Source organism: Martes martes (assembly GCF_963455335.1).
Source record: "Martes martes genome assembly, chromosome: 4".
In the NCBI taxonomy this organism is placed as follows: Eukaryota; Metazoa; Chordata; class Mammalia; order Carnivora; family Mustelidae; genus Martes; species Martes martes.
The window spans coordinates 85729460-85750318 of NC_137891.1; the positions used below are offsets into that span (position 1 = coordinate 85729460).

The 20859-nt window shown below is 42.3% G+C and overlaps 1 protein-coding gene across 1 annotated transcript in view; it reads left to right on the forward strand.

The window, feature by feature from the left end:
* Positions 1-20859, forward strand: part of THEM4 (thioesterase superfamily member 4) — a 38301-nt gene that overhangs the window by 9664 nt on the left and 7778 nt on the right. The window contains exons 3-4 of the mRNA XM_080800445.1: positions 17725-17884; positions 18862-18972. Coding sequence (XP_080656571.1) covers positions 17725-17884; positions 18862-18972 — 271 coding nt within the window. The remainder of the gene's footprint in view (positions 1-17724; positions 17885-18861; positions 18973-20859) is intronic.

The following is a 20859-nucleotide window of genomic DNA, read 5'->3' on the forward strand; positions in this document are numbered from 1 at the left end:
AAGGTTGGTTAGGCAGAATTAACTTGGTGCTTTCTCCATAGATAAGATTCTCTTCAATGTAGAGCCCTCTTCTATCTAGAAGCGGTGGAGGGGGGGGCACACGACACCATTACAAATGGAGATTTCCTTTAGAAATGTAAATTTTCCACTCAAGAGGTTAACTTCTGTTTTCAGAGGTTCCCCTGTGTCTGCTGTTCTCAGAATAATCTTGATGCCAAAGAGCCATACTTTGGGTTGGCACGTTCTGCTATCCTTCATTCCCGTCTTTGAAGCTTTCCAAGAAGTTTCATGTCTTTGAACCAGTCTGTTAATCCTGAGAATATGTTAGTTCAGTTAAACAGTTGTGTCTCATTTCAGGCGGTGGTATTGCAGGGGGCGTTCTGCATAACGTGAGCAATCAATCACCTATTTAATAAGAGGCATTTTTTTATGGAAACAAAACTAAAACAAAGGTTAATAGTTGGAACAAACCATAAACTCTGTTTTTGAGTCCAGAGGACAGTTAGTCAAGAAGATTCTTAGATACTGGGCTCAAAGCATCTCAGATGGGAGTGAGGGCCCAGCCAAAAAACAAAATTCAGCTGAGCAGATTTGAAGATCTAATTGGGTTTATTAAACGATTCATGAATTGGGCAGCACCCCGTTTGGTAAGCGGAGAGGGGCTCCCGAGAGTTGTACAGAATGGAAGGTTTTTATAAGAAGGAGGGTGGGGCAAGGAGTTAATAGCAAAAGAAAAGGATTCCAGGCAAGATTACTATCACCTGGAGAAAAGGGTACTGGGTCTTATCATGCAGATGACCTCATTTACTTTTGGGGGTGGAGAGGGCCTAGGTAACATTACCTCATTGGTGATGACTGGAAGATTCCTGACTCAGTTAAAACCTTTCTGGAGGAGCCTGACACTGCACGTAGATTAGATATTAAACCCCAGTTTGAGGACGTCTGGGTGACTCAGCTGGTTAAGTGTCTGCCTTCCGGGCAGGTCATGATCCCTGGATTCTGGGATCGGGCCCTGCATCAGCCTCCCTACTCAACAGGGAGCTTGCTTCTCACTCTCCCTCTCCTGTTCTCCCTGCTTGTGTGTACTTGCTCTCTGTCAAATAAATAAAAGTCTTAGAAAATAAACAAACCCTAGTTTGGTGACTTGGCCTGAGTGACACTGATGTGGGAAACAAAGGCAAAAGGAAAAAGTAAGGCCAAGATTGTGACTTGTTCTACATACAGATTAGTCTTAATTTGGCTATTTCTGGAAATGAGAGTGACTATAGGGAGAAAAATTTATGTTTCAGTAACCCACCTTTGCAGATGTTATTGACGATTATAGTTGTTAGAGACAATTATAGTTCTCATTGTCTTTGAATGTTTGCTGTTTGCCTAAGCTAGACAACTTGAGGTAAATTTCAGAGAAATTTCCGCAATAGCTCATGTATAGACAGTTCCATGTTTGTCAGAGGTTCCTGGTGTCAAAGCAACCCCAGACATCCCTTGAAGGAAATTGCTATGATCATCACCTTGCCCTTAAAGTCCTGGTAGGAGGGATTCTTGCATTCCCCAGCTTTCCCGTTGCATTCTAGACTGTAAAATGGGTGCTGACCTGTGGACTGAGATACCAAACCTTGCCTTGCCCTGAAGAACCCACCTTTTTTTTTTTTTTTTAAGATTTTATTTACTTATTTGACAGAGATCACAAGTAGGCAGAGAGACAGGCTTGGCTTCCTGCCAAGCAGAAAGCCCGATGTGGTGCTTGATCCCAGGACCTCGGGATCATGACTCGAGCCCAAGGCAGAGGCTTTAACCCACTGAGCCACCTGTTAGGTCTCCCAATAATGGGTTCGTGAGGAGCGAGACTGATAAAAAGCGAAGGTCAAGCAAAGCTTTATTTCGCGCCAGGTATCAAGAATCAGACTGATCAGCCAGGGCCGCGCCTCTTACAGAGAGGGCTGACCCACCCTTGTATCTGGGCTTTGTTACCTGGGGCTGGTTTCCGGGACTTGTTTTTAAGTCAGTCCCCTGGGGGAAGGGGAGCAGGGACTGTTTAACCTGGATGGAAGCCTCTGGCTAAATAGGTCCTTGCACCACCCAGGCGCCCCAAACTCACCATTTTTAACCCATGGAAAAACATTAGGAAAGTTTTTACAAAGCGAAATTGTCCAGTTCTGTAGTAAAGTTGTAAGTGGAGGACACTAACAGAAGACAGTAGAGATAGAAATTTATCATGGTCTAAGTGACATTACAACACATGTAGGAACTTCTCCAGGAAATGGTCCCAGTTGGACTTCAATTCGTCTGGGTACTGGTTTCAGCCAGTTCCAGAGATCACTAGACCAGAGATGTGGAGAACATAACGGTTAAGCCAATGAGAAGAATCCTCACACGGGAGTCTAAAGATTGGCAGCTATGCTAGCAACTTAGGTGGTTGTCCTGTCCCCAAAAGGACAACTTTGTATAAAGACAGGAATAAAGGGAGGGCTTCAAGTTTCTGGGTTTCTGGGTCTAACTACCATTCTGTCCAGGGTACTACCAGCCAAAAGGCAGGCTTTCTCCTCCCCATAGAGCAGCCCCAGGGTAGAGGATTGCAGCCAGAGCAATGACCTGAAAGTGTTCCAATAAGACCATACTTGTTGAAAAGCCCCTGAAATGATAGTAAAGGAAGAAAGGAGAAAGTGAGTCTGAGAAGCTCAGACTTCAGATGAAATGACTGAGCCACACCCTCAGGCCCCAAGTGATGTGGCAATGTTGGGGTTCGGAGCCAACAGCCCAAAAAGAATTCTTGATGTCTTTGGTGCAGAAAGGTGGTTTTATTAAAGCACGGGGACAGGACCCATGGGTAGAAAGAGGTGCACTGGGATTGTGATGGGTGACTGATTATATGCCTTCAAGTTGGGAGGGGTTAGGGATATACCAGAAGTTGTAAGGAATTTTGGAAGCAAAGTTTCCAGGACCTTGAGGGGGCTGACTGTTGTTGGGAAGAGGTCATTTATTACTGTCAAATAAAACCTGAGTCATGAGACCCTTCAGATGTAGATCAGTGGGCAGTGTGCTTAGAGGATGATTGCTAACATGTATCTTGGGATGGGGAGTAGAGATAATGGAAGTTTCCAAGGGAATTTTTGTGTGTTAAAGTAGACTTAAAGGATCTTGGGGGTGGGCTAAGGTTGCCCTTAGCAAAGTATTAACATAAAGGCAGCTGAGTTCCTAGAGGAATATGTCACTCTGCCTGTTTCAAGGACTTATAGGCAGTAGGAAATTTAATGTTTTCTTTTGTCTTTGTTTCTCTCATCAGGAGCTACTTCACAAAGTAATGGTCTCTCTTCCTGGGTGAAGAAGAGTTATGCCCCTTTGCTTCTGGTAAAGGGTTTGATAGGTTTTTTTTTGTTTGTCTGTTTTTTTCTTAGCTAACCATATAGGGAGGAGCTTACTCTTTAACTTTGGGTGTATCTCCTATATTTTGGTGGTGGGTTTTCTACTGTCCTACATAGGGTTGTGGCATTACCTGCAGGGAGTATGTTAGAAGGTAAAGGATATCAGTAAGCTATTCCCAAGCTAAGATGGCACTTTGAGACCAGAAGACAAAGCAGGCCACTCCATAGTTTACATAGAGTTTTATTCAGGGTAACTTACTGACAGAGGGATTCTGGTGGAAAACAATCCACAGCAGCTGCGTAGTTGTCACAAAATCCAGACCTTAGTCCCTAGGTTATGTAGAGTGGGGGACACACAGAAGGGCATTGTAGTGAGATCAAAAGGTTTACACACACATCCAAGGGCTTCCATGCGCCTTATTTGGCAGCTGACCTTTAATTAGATCTTGTGGCACCACCTGTGCATCATCTCCAACAGATTCATGGGAGGCCAAAATAAACCTCCCTCCTCGCCCACCAATCCTGGCCTTAGCAGGCATTTCTAAGGTATATACATTAATCTCCTAGTGGCCCAGAACATGTAGTCCCAAGCGAGGTTACTGAGCAAATGTGAACAAGATAGACGACCAAAGATGGGGTGAGTATTGTCAGCACAACACTCTGAGGGAACAGTTTCAAAAATGTCCAACTGACGTGTCTTTTATAGCTGGAGGGAGTGGGGTCTTTTGAGTCTATGACCTGCTGACTTAAGAGTCAACCTAAAAACCAGAATGGTTTTACTTGGGTCAACTTCCCTCCTGAGCCTCCATTCTCTCCTTCCATCAGTTATATAAAGGTCAGGTTGATGGTTAGCTTGGCATCAATCACAGGTGGGGGTCTTCCTGGCCTAGGCAAGTCCTTATTGCTGGTCTAGGCAGTCCTTATTGCTTGAGGGGCAGTTTTGGTTCCCTAGGCAGGATACTTTGCCTCGAGGGCTTTTTGCCTGCCTTAAGAGATGAGCTGGAAAGAAAACTTAAGGTCAAAATGGAGGTAGTTGAAAGCCCGCTTTGAGCAGTCTCATTCATTTTCCTTGTGTGCAGTTTGACGATCTCTGGTGATGTCATCAGGTGTGAACCCTCTGAGTAGCCCAGCTGCAACAGGCAAGAACATCGTCCACTCATGGCTTTTACGGTGATTTCTAGGAAATTTCTGTCAGGGTGTCCAGTTTCAGTTTGCAGGACTTCAGGAAAAGCAGTTTTGTTCTTAGTGATTCCAAGTCAGAAGGGTGGAAGAAAGTTGGAAATGTTTGTTTGGAGAGTCTTAATCAGATATTTGAGAAAACCAGAAGAATTTAGGATCCATGTCAGTTTGCAGATAGATAACAACTTCAAAGACAGCAACAGCACTGGGATCTGATATCTACAGAGGTGGGCTATTGAAACATACTTTTTCTCTTCTGCAGTCATCTATTTGTATCAGAGATAATCGTAGTAAGACTAACTTGTTTGCAAAATAAATCTGGTCTCATTAAACATGGCCTGATTATTTACATAGCTGCCATAAGAATAGTTATTGGCCACATGGGTTTTTTGGATTTGGTTTTTTTTTTTTTAAGATTTTATTTATTTCAGTGAGAGAGAGTGTGAGTGAGCATAAGCAGGGGAAGCAGCAGAGGGAGAGGGAGAAGCAGGCTTCCTGCTGAGGAAGGAGCTTGATGCAGGGCTCAATCCCAGGACCCTAGGATCATGACCCGAGCTGAAGGCAGATGCTTAACCAACTGAGCCACTTAGGCGCTCCTTTGCTTTTCTACGGAATCTCCGATTCGACGTCTATTTTATTACTATTTTATTTGCCAGAGAGAGAGAGAGCACACACAAGCAGGGGGAGCAGCAGGCAGAGGGAAAAGCAAGCTCCCTTGTGGGACTTAATCCTGGGATCCTGGGATCATGACCTGAGCCAAAGGCAGCTGCTTAACGAACTAAGCCACCCAGGCATCCCTTAGATTGTACTTTTTTTTTTTAAAGATTTTACTTACTTATTTGAGAGAGATCATGAGAGGGGAGAAGGTCAGAGGGAGAAGCAAGACTCCTCGAGGAGCTGGGAGCCTGACGGTCTCCATCCCGGAACTCTGGGATCATGACTTGAGCCCAATGCAGTGGCTTAACCAACTGAGCCACCCAGGTGCCCCCTCAGATGTACTTTTAAAAGCTACTCAAGGCCAGAAGCCAAGCCAAGGACTCACTGTCCTTGCCTGCAATACCTGTGAATTTGAATGGATTCCTTTCTTCTCAGAGCCCCCAAAGTATTCTGAACTTCTCAGGCTGCCAGGAGGGGACCATCTTTATCCCATTGTGATGCTGGAAACCCAGTAAGCAAGATACCAGGCAGTGTTCTGAAGGGCTTTTATTGGCTCTGTAAAGTCAGCCTTAGTTCTTGAGGCTGTTTGGTCATGTCTGTGTCTGTTATAAGGAACAGATTATCTGCAAATGAATGCATAATACCATGAAAATAAGAATACTTAATAATTAATAAGCATTTCCAAATTCTGATGAGATCAGGTAAGGAGAAAGATAAATGTTCCAGTTCTGTTTATCTTCATCAATTCATTTAGCCCCTTGTAATTGATTCTTGTTTTGCATGATCCTGGTGATGAGGGAACTGAAGGCTGGCTGAGGATAAAGCAAAAGGCTGACACCTTGCAACCTCCCCCCGCCCCCCCCCCTCCTGGGTGGGACATATGTGACATTCTTTAGGACTCTCCCAACTATCTTAATAGCTTGCTAAAAAGGGCAAAATGACCTTGGCAATGGCTTGGCCTCTGGTATCCCATATCTTGTAGGTCCTCTTCAGCATATGAAAGTTCTGTGAAACCTCCCTTTCCCTTACTTCCCCCACCCTCGTGGTACAGAACCTGCCACTCTTCACAACCCGGGGCAGCAGCTCTTTCTGCCCACTGGTCCTGTCCCTGTGCTTTAAAAAACCACCATTTTGCACCAAAGATGTCTCAAGAATTCTTTCCCGGTCATCGGCTCCGGACCTCACCCCACCGAACCTCACTTACATTCTAAAACTTGATCATTGGCAGTTTTGTGAATTGAGTTTTCCATTAGAGTTACGGAAATTCTTACCCAGTTCAGTGGTAAGATCTTAGTTATCAGAAACCTATGCATATCAGAGTCCTTTTCTTGAATCTCAGAAGACAGAGCACTTGAAAAATCATCAGAGTAAAACTGTAAATGACCAAAAAAGACTTTAAAATGGCCATGGTTTAAAGATCTGATGAGAGTTCATTCTAATGCAAATGACAAGGAAATGTGGTTATTTCTGTGGCACAGATTTGTAAGATAACTAGAATTATGACTGATAACATTATACCAGAACAGAGCGGATTGCTAGGAATTTAATCACATGATTTAAATAATCTCTGCTTTAGAAGATGTTCCAGGGAACATGCTGGGAAGTCCCTGAATTTAGTCCCTGAGTTTAGAAAGACCTACTTAGACTTTGTTTGGGGGAAGTTTGTCAGATACTAAATGTTTTAGAACACCTTATTAAACATGTCACTGAAACAGCACTCTTAACCAGAGATGGTTAAAAGATGTCAGAGGCAAACCAGAAGAATACTTAGTTGTTAAAACACCAAAAACTTAACCTCTGTGAATAGAGAAGACTCGGGTTCTCAGGTAAAGACCTGCAAAAGACAACATGGAGCATAGGAAATGATGCTGGTAAGATACAAAATCTGTGCTTTCTAGGCAGATGTTTAAAAGGTAAAAAACAAACAAAAAACCCTTCCACAATCTCTTACCAAGAGCAGACCAATAGTCTTTTTTTTTAATTTTTTTATTTTAATAAACATATAATGTATTTTTATCCCCCAGACCAGTAGTCTTTTAAGAAACCTGAGGAAAGGTGGTGAAATTTTAACTTTGTACAGCCATTCAGTTAAAACTTAGTTTAAAAACTCTTAAAATAGGGGTACCTGGCTGGCTCAGTTATGGAGCATGCGACTCTTGATCTTGGGGGTGTGAGTTAGAACCCCATGTTGGGTATAGAGATTGCTTAAAAATTAAATCTTTTAGAAATGAAATCTTGCCATTTGCGACAACGTGGATGGAACTAGAGGGTATCATGCTTAGTGAAATAAGTCAATCGGAGAAAGACAACTATCATATGATCTCCCTGCTATGAGGAAGTGGAGATGCCACATGGGGGTTAGGGGGGTAGGAGAAGAATAAGTGAAACAAGATGGGATTGGGAGGGAGACAAACCATAAGTGACTCTTAATCTCACAAAACAAACTGAGGGTTGCTGGGGGGAGGGGGGTCAGGAGAGGGGGTTGGGGTTATAAACATTGGGGAGGGTATGTGCTATGGTGAGTGCTGTGAAGTGTGTAAACCTGGCGATTCACAGACCTGTACCCCTGGGGATAAAAATACATGTTTATAAAAGAATAAATAAATAAAATTTTAAAAAAAATTCTTTAAAAAAAAAAACCCTCATAATAATTTCATTCAGTTTTAGCCACTTTGACCACAAAAGGTAAGAGTGTCTCTCCCTCTCCCCTCCAACTTTATCTACTTAGCTTGTCCTTTCTTCTCTTCTTTTCATTCTGAAACAACTAGTTACTTGAGGACAGATTTACCTTTTTTTCCTTAACAAAAATACATCTCCACACCTCATACATTTTCTTACTAAAAATACATTCTGCTTGCTTTGCATAGAGTTGGTTCCCTTATTACTTCTAGTACGTTTAATACCATATATTAGAATTCTTAACCCATAGACACCTTAATTTCTAGTGAAAATGAAGAAAGTAAGCAGTTAAGAACTGTGTCATGCCAGCATTGTGGAGATTGGCAAATTTGTGAATACAATTTTACAATTTCTAGAAGCATACACTTCCTCATAGTACAGTTTTTCAGTGTGGCACAGGACATGTTTACTAACAGACCCCAGTATGTTTATTTCTTCTGTAATAAGAAGCCACAAGCAGGTAAACTTAGGCTTAGGGGCGCCTGGGTGGCTCAGTGGGTTAAGCCTCTGCGTTTCGCTTGGGTCATGATCTCAGGGTGCTGGATTGAGTCCGGCATCAGGCACTCTGCTTGGCAGGGAGCCTGCTTCCTCCTCTCTCTCTGCCTGCCTCTCTGCCTACTTGTGATCTCTGTCAAATAAATAAATAGAATCTTTAAAAAAAAAAAAAAGTTTAAACAAAAAAAAACTTAGGCTTAATAATTTAACAGTTAATGTTTCAGTATTTATGTTATTTGGAAATGATCTAGATATTTAATGACTACCCATAACTTAGCAAAATTCTAAGAATGTAAGTTACCAAAGAGATTTCAGAAACCATTTTTAGGTAGACTTAAAATCTAATTATTGTTGTTCATTTATAAATGTTTAGCTTACATCCATTTAATTCATTTGTTCTTAGCAATGTTTACATTATTCATAAAAATTTCATCATCTTAAGTTATTTTTCTTCCTAACAAATTTGTATAATAAATAACAGAAGCTCATTTGACTGGCAAACGAGGTAGAAAAAGTTGCATGTCTGCATTTAGTGCTGACAATTCTGAAAGCCTATCAACAGTATTTATATTTACAAAAGATTACCCAAGTCATGTGAATTTGAAAAACATTTGGCTTAGTCTCTTTCTGAGTTTGAGGAATGCTTAATTTATATGTAAGCACTTTTTTTTTTAAGCCAATTAAGTAGAGCTCTTTTTACAGAGTAATTTTGGCAGTGCCACCTAGAGGTAGAAAAATACCATACATCTAGAACATACATATATAGACTTACATAAACATACAGATAAATGCAAACAGAAATCTTACACTCAGTTTAGAAAGAACAATTGAATCCAAATTGTATTTCAGGTAGATGGAATAAGTTGGGGTTAACCCACTCAGCTAAAGCTTTTTACGAACATTTGTGTAGAAGACTTTTAAAAGAGTTTTTCATTTGCCCCATGTCCAAATAGCTCCTTTTTTTCTTTGCAGTCTCAGAGAGTTGCCTGGGATCTCTGGGTCCCTGGAGAGCCCCCAGTAGAGGAAAGCAGTCTGAAGCTCAGGTGGCTGTAAGGAACTAAGGGGGTGAAGGGGGAAGGGAAAATCTGGCAGGGGTGGAGAAGGTTTGGACGAGGTAGGAGTTTGAAGTAGGGGACTTAGCAAGGATTCAGGGAACTGAATGGAAGATAGAAGGTGACAAATGGAAGACAAAGAGTAGGAAGGAAGAGGTCCCAGAGGAGCCAATCTAGGGAAATCTTAAGTTTCCCAAAGAAGCCAGTTAAGTTCCAAATTATACTTAACTAAATCATGTGAGCAAGAAGGAGGTGGACAGAGCTGGTAGAGCATATAGTCAGCAGGGATTCAAGAAGGGGGTTTCAGTCATTTGAGGTGTTCACATGGGAGGAGTCAGGATCAAATAGAGCAGAGAGACATTAAAAAAAAAAAAAAAGACTCCTGGGGCACCTGGTGGCTCAGTTTGTTAACTGGCTTCGGCTAGGTCATGATCTCAGGCTCATGAGATGAGATAGAGCCCTGCATTGGGCTGCCCACTGAGTGTGGAACCTGCTTAAGATCTCCTTCTCCTTTTGCCTCCCCCCCCCCACCCCAACTCTTTCCAAGATTTTATTTATTTATTTGACAGAGCACAAGCAGGGGGAGCAGCAGGTAGAGGGAGAACCAGGCTCCCCGCCAAGCAAGGAGTCTAAAGTGGGACTGGATCCCAGGACCCCAAGATCATGACCTGAGCTGAAGGTAGCCACTTAACAGACTGAGCCACCCAGGTGCAGCCACCTCCCCCTTAAAACAAAAACTGTCAGTTTCCAATGTGGCCAGGTGTTGACCATTGAGCTTTTTAAAAAATTCCTTGCAAATATTTTCTCATGTTTCAACTGAAACAGTAAATTTTCCTGACATTATTTCTTTTTAAAATACTTTTTCCTGTGTCTTTTAAGTCAAAGGCATATCCATCAAGTGACTAAAAACTAAAACAAGTAAGCCTTTTATGGCTTACAGACACACAAAGTGTCCCCAAAGAGAGGCAAAAGATTCAGACCTTCCAAGACCCAGAACCACTCCCCAAGGTAACCTAAAGAAAGACCTATACAGCCCCCTGAGAGCTGGCAAAAGTTGGCAGGACACTAGCCACAAATGGGGTACAGTTCACATTTCTGTCTGGCCACATTTTGGGACCCCCAGCCTGACAGTTGGACCACCTGTACACATAAGAACCGACAACCTATGTGCCCCAGCAGGCAGAAATGCTGCCCAAGTTCTCGGAACAGAAAACAAGACAAACAGAAAAGTAGTAACCACCCACAAGAGGGAAAGGGTTGATAGCCAGTGGGTACCTGAAAGCAAATCCAGGAGCCACAGTTCAAAGAATTAATTCTTACACGTGTTTTTCTCCTACTAAGCTGAATTTGGGAAGGGTGGAACAACATTTTACCTTCCTTTCTTGTCCGGGCACTACAGATGGAGATCTGGGAGAGCAAAGTTAGGTAAGAATTCTTACCCTTGGCTGGCTCCTGCCTGTTTTCCCAGGATCCCATCTGTAGGCTCTGGAAAAAGTGATATGTCTCAGCAGGTACCTTCTGGGTCGCCAGAAACTATAGGGGAGGAAAAATAATTCCAAGTTCTTGGTGGAACCCTGTAATAAAAGACAGATTAGTAAGAAAAATAAACAAGTTTATTAACATGTATACCTCATGTATACATGAGAGATAACCAGGGGAAAAGAAGTAACTGCACCAGGCCATTGCTTGCTTTACCTCCCTTCTTGGGTCTGGTAGGAGTGAAAATCACAGGTCAGCTGTTATGATTTAAAGGGGGCACATCTGAAAACTTGAAAAACTTGTGTTTCCAAGTCTGCATAGGTTTACCGCTTTTACACTAGCTAAAGAGTTAAGCTCCTTTGTGTTTCTCCTGATCTGAATCATTTGGACCCTTTGGTGTAGAGCCTGAGAATCTATTTTTAACAAGCTTTAACACTGTGGATGCAGTTGGTCCTGGAATTAGGGAACCACTGATTTCTGTTATGTTAACCAACTAGAAGTTGAAAGTTCTTTAAACTGGTGTGATCTTCACATTGCAAAAGCCAGTCTTACTGAACTCACCTTTGGTTTTATCTCCCTTTAAGTGGAGGTAATAAAACCTTTTTTTATCTGCCATTTTAGGTGATGCTCTGTTGCCCAGTTAGGCTCCTAAATTGGACTTCTGCATTTATTTTTTAAAGATTTTATTTATTTATTTATTTGACAGAGATCACAAGTAGGCAGAGAGGCGGGCAGAGAGCCCGACTTGGGGCTCAATCCCAGGACCCTGGGATCATGACCTGAGCTGAATGCAGAGCCTTTAACCCACTGAGCCACCCAGGAGCCCCTAGACTTCTGCATTTAAAACAGAAACAAACACTTGAAATACCTGCCCTTAAGAGAATGTAAGAAGTATGTCAGACTTTCAGATAAACAAAGTGATAGTCTTCCTTCCCTAAGGAATGTCCATTTTTTATGGGACCAATCGGTGTTTTTCATAAGATTCCCAAAGGAATCCATGACCTAGAAATGTCAGGAAGTTTAAAGAGTTACACATGTGGATAGTTATTGAGATAAATATATTAATTAACTAAATCAAACCAGGATAAAATAGAGACAATAGAATCTGAGAGTTGGGACCTGGAAGATTACATATAAGAATGGACCATCAGAATCACTTAGGGAGAGGTTCTTAGTCATCATTGCAGCTTCCTTCTTTTCTCTCTTGAGATTACTAGCTTTCTTCCTTACACAAATATTTACTGAGCACCTACTGTGTGTCAGACACTATGCTAGCCACTGGGGTATAGCAATGAAGAAAAGAGCTGGGCTGCCCCACCCTTGTGGAGCTCATAACCCAGCACTCTTACTAAGCCAACTGCTTTTGGAAAGCAGTTTCCAGCTGCTGTTGGAAAGAACAGTGGGGCTCCCTTGTTTCGGAATGGAAGGAAGGCTGGGACCCACTACTGTAGTCTAACTTTTTCTCTCTCTCCTCTTGCTTTCTGTATTAACCCTTAGGATCATTCATCCACACTTCACTTGAACCCTTCCAGTCATAGGGTGCTTGGGACAAAGGGGCTTTATCCATTCTGGACAGCTCAAATTATTAGTGATTTCTTCCTTAAACTGTATTGAGCTACAGTCACTCTTGTGCCTTTCATCCATTTGTTGAGTTCTATCTACCAGCTAGGATCACATAGAGTAAGCATCCTTTCACATATTTTTATGTGTAGAAGTTAGATACATGCATCTCACACCTGTGCCTGACAATTCTTGTTGCCAGGCTTCTCTTCTGTATTTTCAGGTATTTTTCCCAGAGGACATTTCAGTTTGTTTTATAAGCCTGGTTGCTTTTTCCAGGACATGTTCCAGTTTCTCAGAATTCTTAGTGTGTGCTTCCCAGAACTAAGCTTGAAACCATTTATATCCTTTCAGTTTAGAATAAGACATTAGCAATAGGTGGGTAGCCATGTCCCACTTTCACTAAGAGTCAGCTAAACACCCTGTGTCGTTTGTGTGAACTATAGGTCTCCCTTCTTCTGCACCTACGTGGCCAACTCTTGAACCTTACTGAAGAAGTTTATGTATAGACCTAATATATTCTTCATTTTTAGAGTCAGCCTGTAAAGACCTTTTAAGCTTCTTATTTGCAAATGCAGGATTTGTTCCTTCAGTAACTATCTTTTGAGCATTTCTGCTGCCCTAAGTACTGTAGTTCTAGAATAGGCCTTAGTAAACAGATGGTAAACAGAGCTTATACAGATATTTCCTAATTTAGTTATTATCTTTTAGTCATCCAAACTCATCTCTGAGGATAATTTGGGGATTGTGATGGGGTTTTGTTTGTTTTTTCTTAAGATTTTCTTTATTTATGAGAGAGAAAGAGCACAAGTTGGGGTTGAGGAGGGAGGAAAAGGGAGAAGGAAAGAGGGAGAAGCAGGCTTCTGGTGGAGCAGGGAACTTGATGTTGATGGGGGTGGGGTGGGGTGGGACTCAATCCCAGGACCCTGAGATCATGACCTGAGCTGAAGGCAGACGCTTAACTGACTGAGCCACCCAGACGCCCCGGGATTAGTATGGTTTTTTACAAAATAACCTTGAGTAGGCCCTTAATGTTGCCTGAGAAGCATTTTTCATTTTTGCCTGTCTGTTCATGCTCCTGCTGTCCTAGAAGACTATATCCTACCTTCTTCTCAAGTCTTGCTTTCAGTTGATCTGCCTCCTGTAACCCTAAGAGAAAGTAAAAGCATTCAGAAAAGAACTTCCATGCACCCTCTGCCTCATTTATCCACTCCCTGCATCTGTGCCTGGTGTTTTGCTTTTTCCTGTTTTTCCTGTTAATGGCTCCTCTTAGTGGAGCCAAGCCTTGTCTCTGTGCACTGCATTCCACCCCCTCCCCCCACCTTTGGCCTACTTACAGACCTCCCACTGTGCTGGGTCTTTGTCATCAGTGCCAGACATGCCACAACTCTCTTTCTCTCTTCCCAGTTGCTCTAGAACCCACTCCAGTCAGAATTTTACCACTTCATTGAAACTACTCTTGTCAAGGGCACAGTGACCTTCATGATGCTAACCAGTGACCTCTCAGCTTTTGGCACAGCCAGTGCCTCCTTTCCAAGGCTGCACACTCCTCTGCTTAGCTTCCAAGACCTCACACTCCCCTACTTCATTGGTCCTTTCCTGTCCATGTCTTTTGCCAGTTCCTCATTGTCCTCCAACTCTTTTTTTTTTTTTTTTTGGTCCTCCAACTCTTTTTTTTTTTTTTTTTTAAGATTTTATTCATTTATCTGATAGAGATCACAAGTAGGCAGAGAGGCAGGCAGAGAAAGAGGAGGAAGCAGACTCCCTGCGGAGCAGAGAGCCCGATGCGGGGCTCAATCCCAGGACCCTGGTATCATGACCTGAGCCGAAGGCAGAGGCTTCAACCCACTGAGCCACCCAGGCGCTCCTGTCCTCCAACTCTTAATGTTAGGGTGCCCCACATCTCAGCTACTCTGTTGGTAATCCCATTCATTCACATGGCTTTGGACACAATCCAAAAGCTGACAGCTTCCTATTTTACTGTTGAAGTTTAGTGTGTGGGTTCCAGTTGGGTTCCACAGTTTAAAGCTGTATGATCTTGAGCAAGTTATTCCTTGCCTCCATTTCCTCATGGTAGGTACTTCAGCATTTGTTGAAAGAACGAGTGAAAGAAAAATAAAACTAGTTTTAACCAAGAAAAATGGTAGAGTTCACAAGTTTCTTTATAGAACTGCCAATAGAAAAAAATAAGAATTACTTTGTTTTACAAATGAAGGGGAAAATTAGTAACTTGTATTACTAACTCCATTCTAGCTCTTTATCCTGTCACACAGTTGAACGTCTTTAACAGTGTGATCTGGCTTCTCCCCTAACAGCTCTATGGAAGTTTCTTTACTTAAACTACTAGTGACCTAAATACCAAATTTGGAGGGCATTTTTTGGCCCTTACAGTACTTGACCTCTCTGTTGATCTCATTCTCCTTGGAACATCTCTCTTGGCTTTCACAAACCTCTCTGACCAGTCTTCTCTCTCTCCTCCCTGCTCCTTAAATATCAGTGTTTTCTACGGCTCCTTTCCCACATGGTTCATGGTTCTTGCCTGAAACTTGACTCTCTCTGAATTTGGTTGGGGGGACTTGGAGGTTCTCCTTGTTACCCACACTTGCTTTCAACCCATATTTCCTGTTCCTCTTAGAAACCCGTTCCCTTGAACGGGGTTTCTACCGTCTAACATTGTCACCCTCTGTGTTGGCTGTCCTCTGCCAACCTCTCCCTCACAGAGTATTTCAACACCTGGTTCACCATCTGAGTCCCCATCATTTCAGTTCACGTAGCTTCCTGTCAGCTGTGAACTCTCTTTACCTAGCCCCAGCTGTACAAGCCAGAGACATCCTGAGCCTTGCTGCGACAAGTTAACAGCCTCCACTTTCACACATATAGACAGTTTCCTGACCATGGTTGTCTTCCTTCCAGCTTGCTTGCTTAAGGCTCACAGAAGCAATTCTTTGACCTCATTTGTCTGAACTTCTGGCCTACTCATCTACGAAAACCCCAACCCTGGATGAATCTAGCTGCATCCTCTCTCTCTAACGCTGGGGACAGTCACCTCACCCAGGGAATAAGCTGGTGACCGTGATTTTGTAGTGTTTCAGTGGTCTTCCCCTCATCTTTCTCATCCCCATCAATCCCTCCTTCAGCCAGCCAGCAGAGTGATTCAGAATGCAAGTCCAACCATGTCACTCCTGCTACCATCATTGCTATCCTGTGTTGTAAAAGGCCAGTGCCTCTCAAATTTGAACATGAATATGAGGCACCTGAGATTCTTGTTAAAATGCAGGCCAAGCTTCAGCAGGTCAGGGTAGAGCCTGACAGTCTGCATTTCTAACAGAACTTCCTTCACATCTTTGTTTTCTCATTTCTGTGAGGTAACCTCAGGGTTTGGTAATCTAGATCAGAAATTTTGAATTTTTTTTTCTAAGATCTTATTTATTTATTTGACAGAGAGAGAGATCACAAATGGGCAGAGAGGCAGGGAGAGAGAGAAGGGGAAGCAGGCTCCCTGCTGAGCAGAGAGCCCGATGTGGGGCTTGATCCCAGGACCCTGAAATCATGACCTGAGCCGAAGGCAGAGGCTTAACCCACTGAGCCACCCAGGCACCCCAGAAATTTTGAACTCTTTAAGTAAAAAATTAGAAGGGTTTGTTGCTTATTAACTAAAGTTCCAATGTCAGAGTTAGATGGCTCTCAGAGTCATTGAGGTTTATCTCCTCACTGTCTGGATAAAGTGTGGAGGATGGAACAAGTTCTAGGCAAAGAACTCACTTTTCCCAACTCCTATGATATTGGTCCTCCATTTTAACTGTCTGGCTCCCTTAATTTTCTCCACAACCACTAGAGTGCATATAGTGTGTGCATACACAATGTATGCCACTTGTGGAGCAGACAGAGTCTAAGAGGGCACCTGCCCCCCCCCCCCGGGATGTTCATGGCCTAAAATAAAAGCCATTCTCCTCTCTTCTCCCAAGTAGTCTCATCTCATATCTTTTTCAAACTTTGTAAATACAAGTTTAGTAACAAAAGAAATTTAGTGTTAGGCATGGCAAATCATGATGAGCCAAGAAAGTAGAGTTTGGGGAATTAAATCTTTTTTTTTTTTTTAAAGACTTATTTATTTATTTGACAGACAGAGATCACAAGCAGGCAGAGAGGAAGGCAGAGAGAGAAGAGGAAGCAGGCTCCCCGCTAAGCGGAAAGCCTGATGCGGGGCTCAATCCCAGGACCCTGGGACCATGACCTGAGCCGAAGGCAGAGGCTTTAACCCACTAAGCCACCCAGGCGCCCTGGGGAATTAAATCTTAACATTGGTGTGTAAGTTTAAACACGCCCTACCTTTAGAACAATAGTTTTCAGTCTTCGCTTGGAAGTGACCTGCGTTTTGACTCGCAGCCCACTAACACACAACTTGGGCACAGATATGTAACTGAAAAAGCGTGTCTAAATAAGAATACTGTTTGTTGCCTGGGATATATGTGAAGCATCCTATTTCTTTTAAAGTCTGATTACAACTCACTAATTTGATTTTACTAACCTTAATGCTTCTAACCCTGAATTTGGGGCCTTAGAGTCCTAGTCACACAGAATATTCAATTGAACTGGACCTGATTTTGATTCAGTATGATAACTTTTCTTCTGCTGAGGCTGGACTCAGTTCTGCAGAGAAAACCTCCCTACTGTTAACACTTAATTTTCTTTAAATCCCGTTTAAGTCGTACTTGTTCCAAGAAGAATTTGTGCCTTATTTACTGTTTCATTTAGTGTACCCTCAGCATTGATACACTATATTTCCTGATTGCCATGTGTGAGTAAGTACTTGGTTTTGATTTCATTTATGTTTACTGTGTCCCCAATTAGACTGTTAAGTCCATAAGGGCAAAAATCCTGTATTCTTTTTTTTTTTTTTTAAGATTTTATTTATTTATTTGTCAGAGAGATCACAAGTAGGCAGAGAGGCAGGCAGAGGAGGGGAGGGAAGCAGGCTCCCCGCTGAGCAGAGAACCTGATGCGGGACTCGATCCCAGGACCCTGGGGTTATGACCCGAACCGAAGGCAGAGTCTTAATCCACGGAGCCACCCAGGTGCCCCAAGACCCTATATTCTGTTTCTGTGGGATGCTCCCATTCCCTCTAATTTTGTACCTGGTTGACATTTTAATCAGTCATCCATTAACCTGTGGTTCTTGCACGGTACAGATGCTTAACTCTATCAGGGCATCTTTCTCGTACCTGTTTTCTGATATGCTCATCCACCTCATTTCCCTACAGATGCAAAGCCTGTGAAAGAAGAACCATTGTCACAGGCTCGGCTCTTTCCCAGAAGCCTTGAGGAAGGTCTGGGGTTTGAATATGCGATGTTCCATAATCATGTTGAAAACAGGACAGTTTGCATATTGCAAGGAGGTCCTTACCTGCAAGGAGTACCTGGGTAAGAATGATAGCATCCCATTGATTAGTAGCATCTGAAAGATTGCTAGTTTGTAGTCATACATATCCATAGACTACAATAAAGGCACTGAAGTGGCATATTGTAGATACATATTTATTGACATGGAAAGATGTTTATAAATATTAAATCTCAAAAGTATGAGACAGGGCAAAAGGGTATCATTAACATGTTAACTGATTTGTCACTAGATGGTGGCATTATAGGCCTTCCAATTTTTATTTTTTTTTTTTTTATTTTTTTAAAGATTTTATTTATTTATTTGACAGACAGAGATCGCAAGTAGGCAGAGAGGCAGGCAGAGAGAGAGGAGGAAGCAGGCTCCCCGCTGAGCAGAGAGCCCGATGCGGGGCTCGATCCCAGGACCCTGGGATCATGACCTGAGCTGAAGGCAGAGGCTTTAACCCACTGAGCCACCCAGGCGCCCCAGGCCTTCCAATTTTTAATTTATTTTTCTTTGTTGATCTGCATTTCCTACATTTTTTTAAAGATTTTATTTATTTATATGACAGAAAGACACAGTGAGAGAGGGAACACAGGCAGGGGGAGTGGGAGGGGAGAAGCAGGCTTCCCACCGAGCAGAGAGCCTGATGTGGGCCTTGATCCCAGGACCCTGGGATCATGACCTGAGCCGAAGGCAGCCCCATAGCGACTGAGCCATCCAGGCATCCAGGCGCCCCTGCATTTCTTATATTTTTAAACAGTGTTATATACAGTTAAATAAAACAAATGAATTGGTATCCAATTACCATTAAGTTCTGGTGTATTAGCAACACTATAGTATTATGCTAAGAATGAAAAGAATCTGGGGACATGGATATTATTTGAGTTCATTGAACATGGACCAAATGGACCTTTCATAAGTAAATTATATGGAGATGTGCTTGGGTAGTTTCTCTCCAGAGGCTCTGTTTTTAGACCTTCTGAAAACGTTTTTCTTTTTCTTTTGTTGTAACTAGATTCCTTCACGGAGGTGCCATTGCAACCATAATTGATTCTACTGTTGGTATGTGTGCAATTATAACTGGGGGAGCTGTCATGACTGCCAATCTCAACATCAATTTTAGAAGGTAAATTCCTGGGTATTATCTGCTTCTTACATGTCCTGGATCAGGCAGCAGACCTTGAGACAGAGATTGGTGTGCACATGTAAAGGGAATGCTTCTTAGGGAAGCTAGCCTTCTCTTTCAGAGATACTCAGGTGGGCAACACATTTGCCTTCTTTCTACTTGGTTCTTTTCTGTAATCAGTCCTTTCTGTAAAGGGTACCATTCCTGCGTTTTCTGGAATTGTTTGGCTTCCTGACAGTTCTCTGCCTGTTGATGTGGGGGGAGGGTTAGTGAGGGTTCTTAGATTGTGCCAGACATACATAAACCCCCAAATGGCAGTTGTCTGGGTGTAAATCCACCAATATACATAGATGTTCTTTTCACCTGTCAGCTCACCTGTTACCATGACCTTTAATAAAGTAAAATACTGTGAAGGCAGACATACACTTTTATCTTCATTCTTCTCTATATGTAAACTGCTTAAAAAATTAAACCTATCCAATCATAGCCATCCTTATTTTTTAATTACAGCTATAGTTTTATAGTTCTTGTGTTAATTTTTCCCTTTTTTCAGAATCATTAGGGACTCTTGGCTTTCCAAAACATAGTCATAATTATCACACTCTTTTCTGTGCTTAAATTGCATTTGGCCTGTTAGGAGTTTCTTTGGACTAGGTCCTGTCCTTTCAGTTCTTTCTAGATGGAATTTTAAGTACTTTTGTCTCCAGAGTGACAGTATAATGTAGTGGTTAAGAGGACAGACGTTGGAGCAGGTTCAAATGCCCATTTTGCCACTTACCACCTGTATGGCCTTGGACAGGTTTCTTAACCTTTCTATGCTTTAATTTCCTCATCTTAAAGAGGATAATAATATCCACCATAAATATAGGGTCATTATGAGCTGTAAATGAGTGAATGCATGTAGAGCACTTAGAACAATATCTGGCCACATAGTAAGTACTCAGTAAGTGTTTGACTGCTTATTATTATTATTGTTGTTAGTGTTGTTTTATCACTACTTTTATTTTAGCAACAAGTATCTATGCCAAGACATCCAGTAGCTACTCTGTAAAGATTGCTGATTTCTTTTGAGTGGAGAATAGTGCAGAAGACTAGGAAAATATTAGATGTGTTCTCATGGTGGGCAGGATAACCTTGCTGCTTGGCCATTTCTGTGTCACAGCTGGAAAAATCTTAACATTTAGTAAGTTTATGAGTTCACATGGTATTTAGTTTTTTTGGTATCTTACGTTACGATATTTTAATTTTTTTTTTTTTAGAGATTTTATTTATTTATTTGTCAGAGCATGCACAAGCAGGGGGAGCGGCAAGCAAAGCAGGCAGAGGGAGAAGCAGGCTCCCTGCTGAGCAAGGAGCAGGTCTCAGTCCCAGGATTCTGGGATCATGACCTGAGCCCAAGGCAGATGCTTAACTGACTGAGCCACCCAGGCATCCCCACAGTGGTGTTTTAGATTTAATGGGCTTTGTGCCTAATATATATATATTTTTCTTTTTAAGATTTTGTTTGTTTATTTATTTGACAGAAACCCAGCAAGAGGGAACACAAGCAGGGGGAATAAGAGAAGGAGAAGCAGGTTTCCTGCTGAGTAGGGAGCCTGGTGGCGGGGTTTGATCCCATGACCCCAGGATCACGACCAAATCTAAAGGCAGATGCTCAACGACTGAGCCATCCAGACGCCCCTGTGCCTTATATTTTTAACATTTTTTGAGTAGTGTGAAATATATTCATATTGTTAAGAACTAATCTTCAGAACTTTTTTATCTTGCAAAACTGAGACCTTATACCCATTAAACCTTAACTCCCTATGTTCCTGTCCTTACAGCCCCTGGCATCCACCATTCTACTTTCTGTTTGTATGAATTGACTTAACCTCATAAGTGGACTCC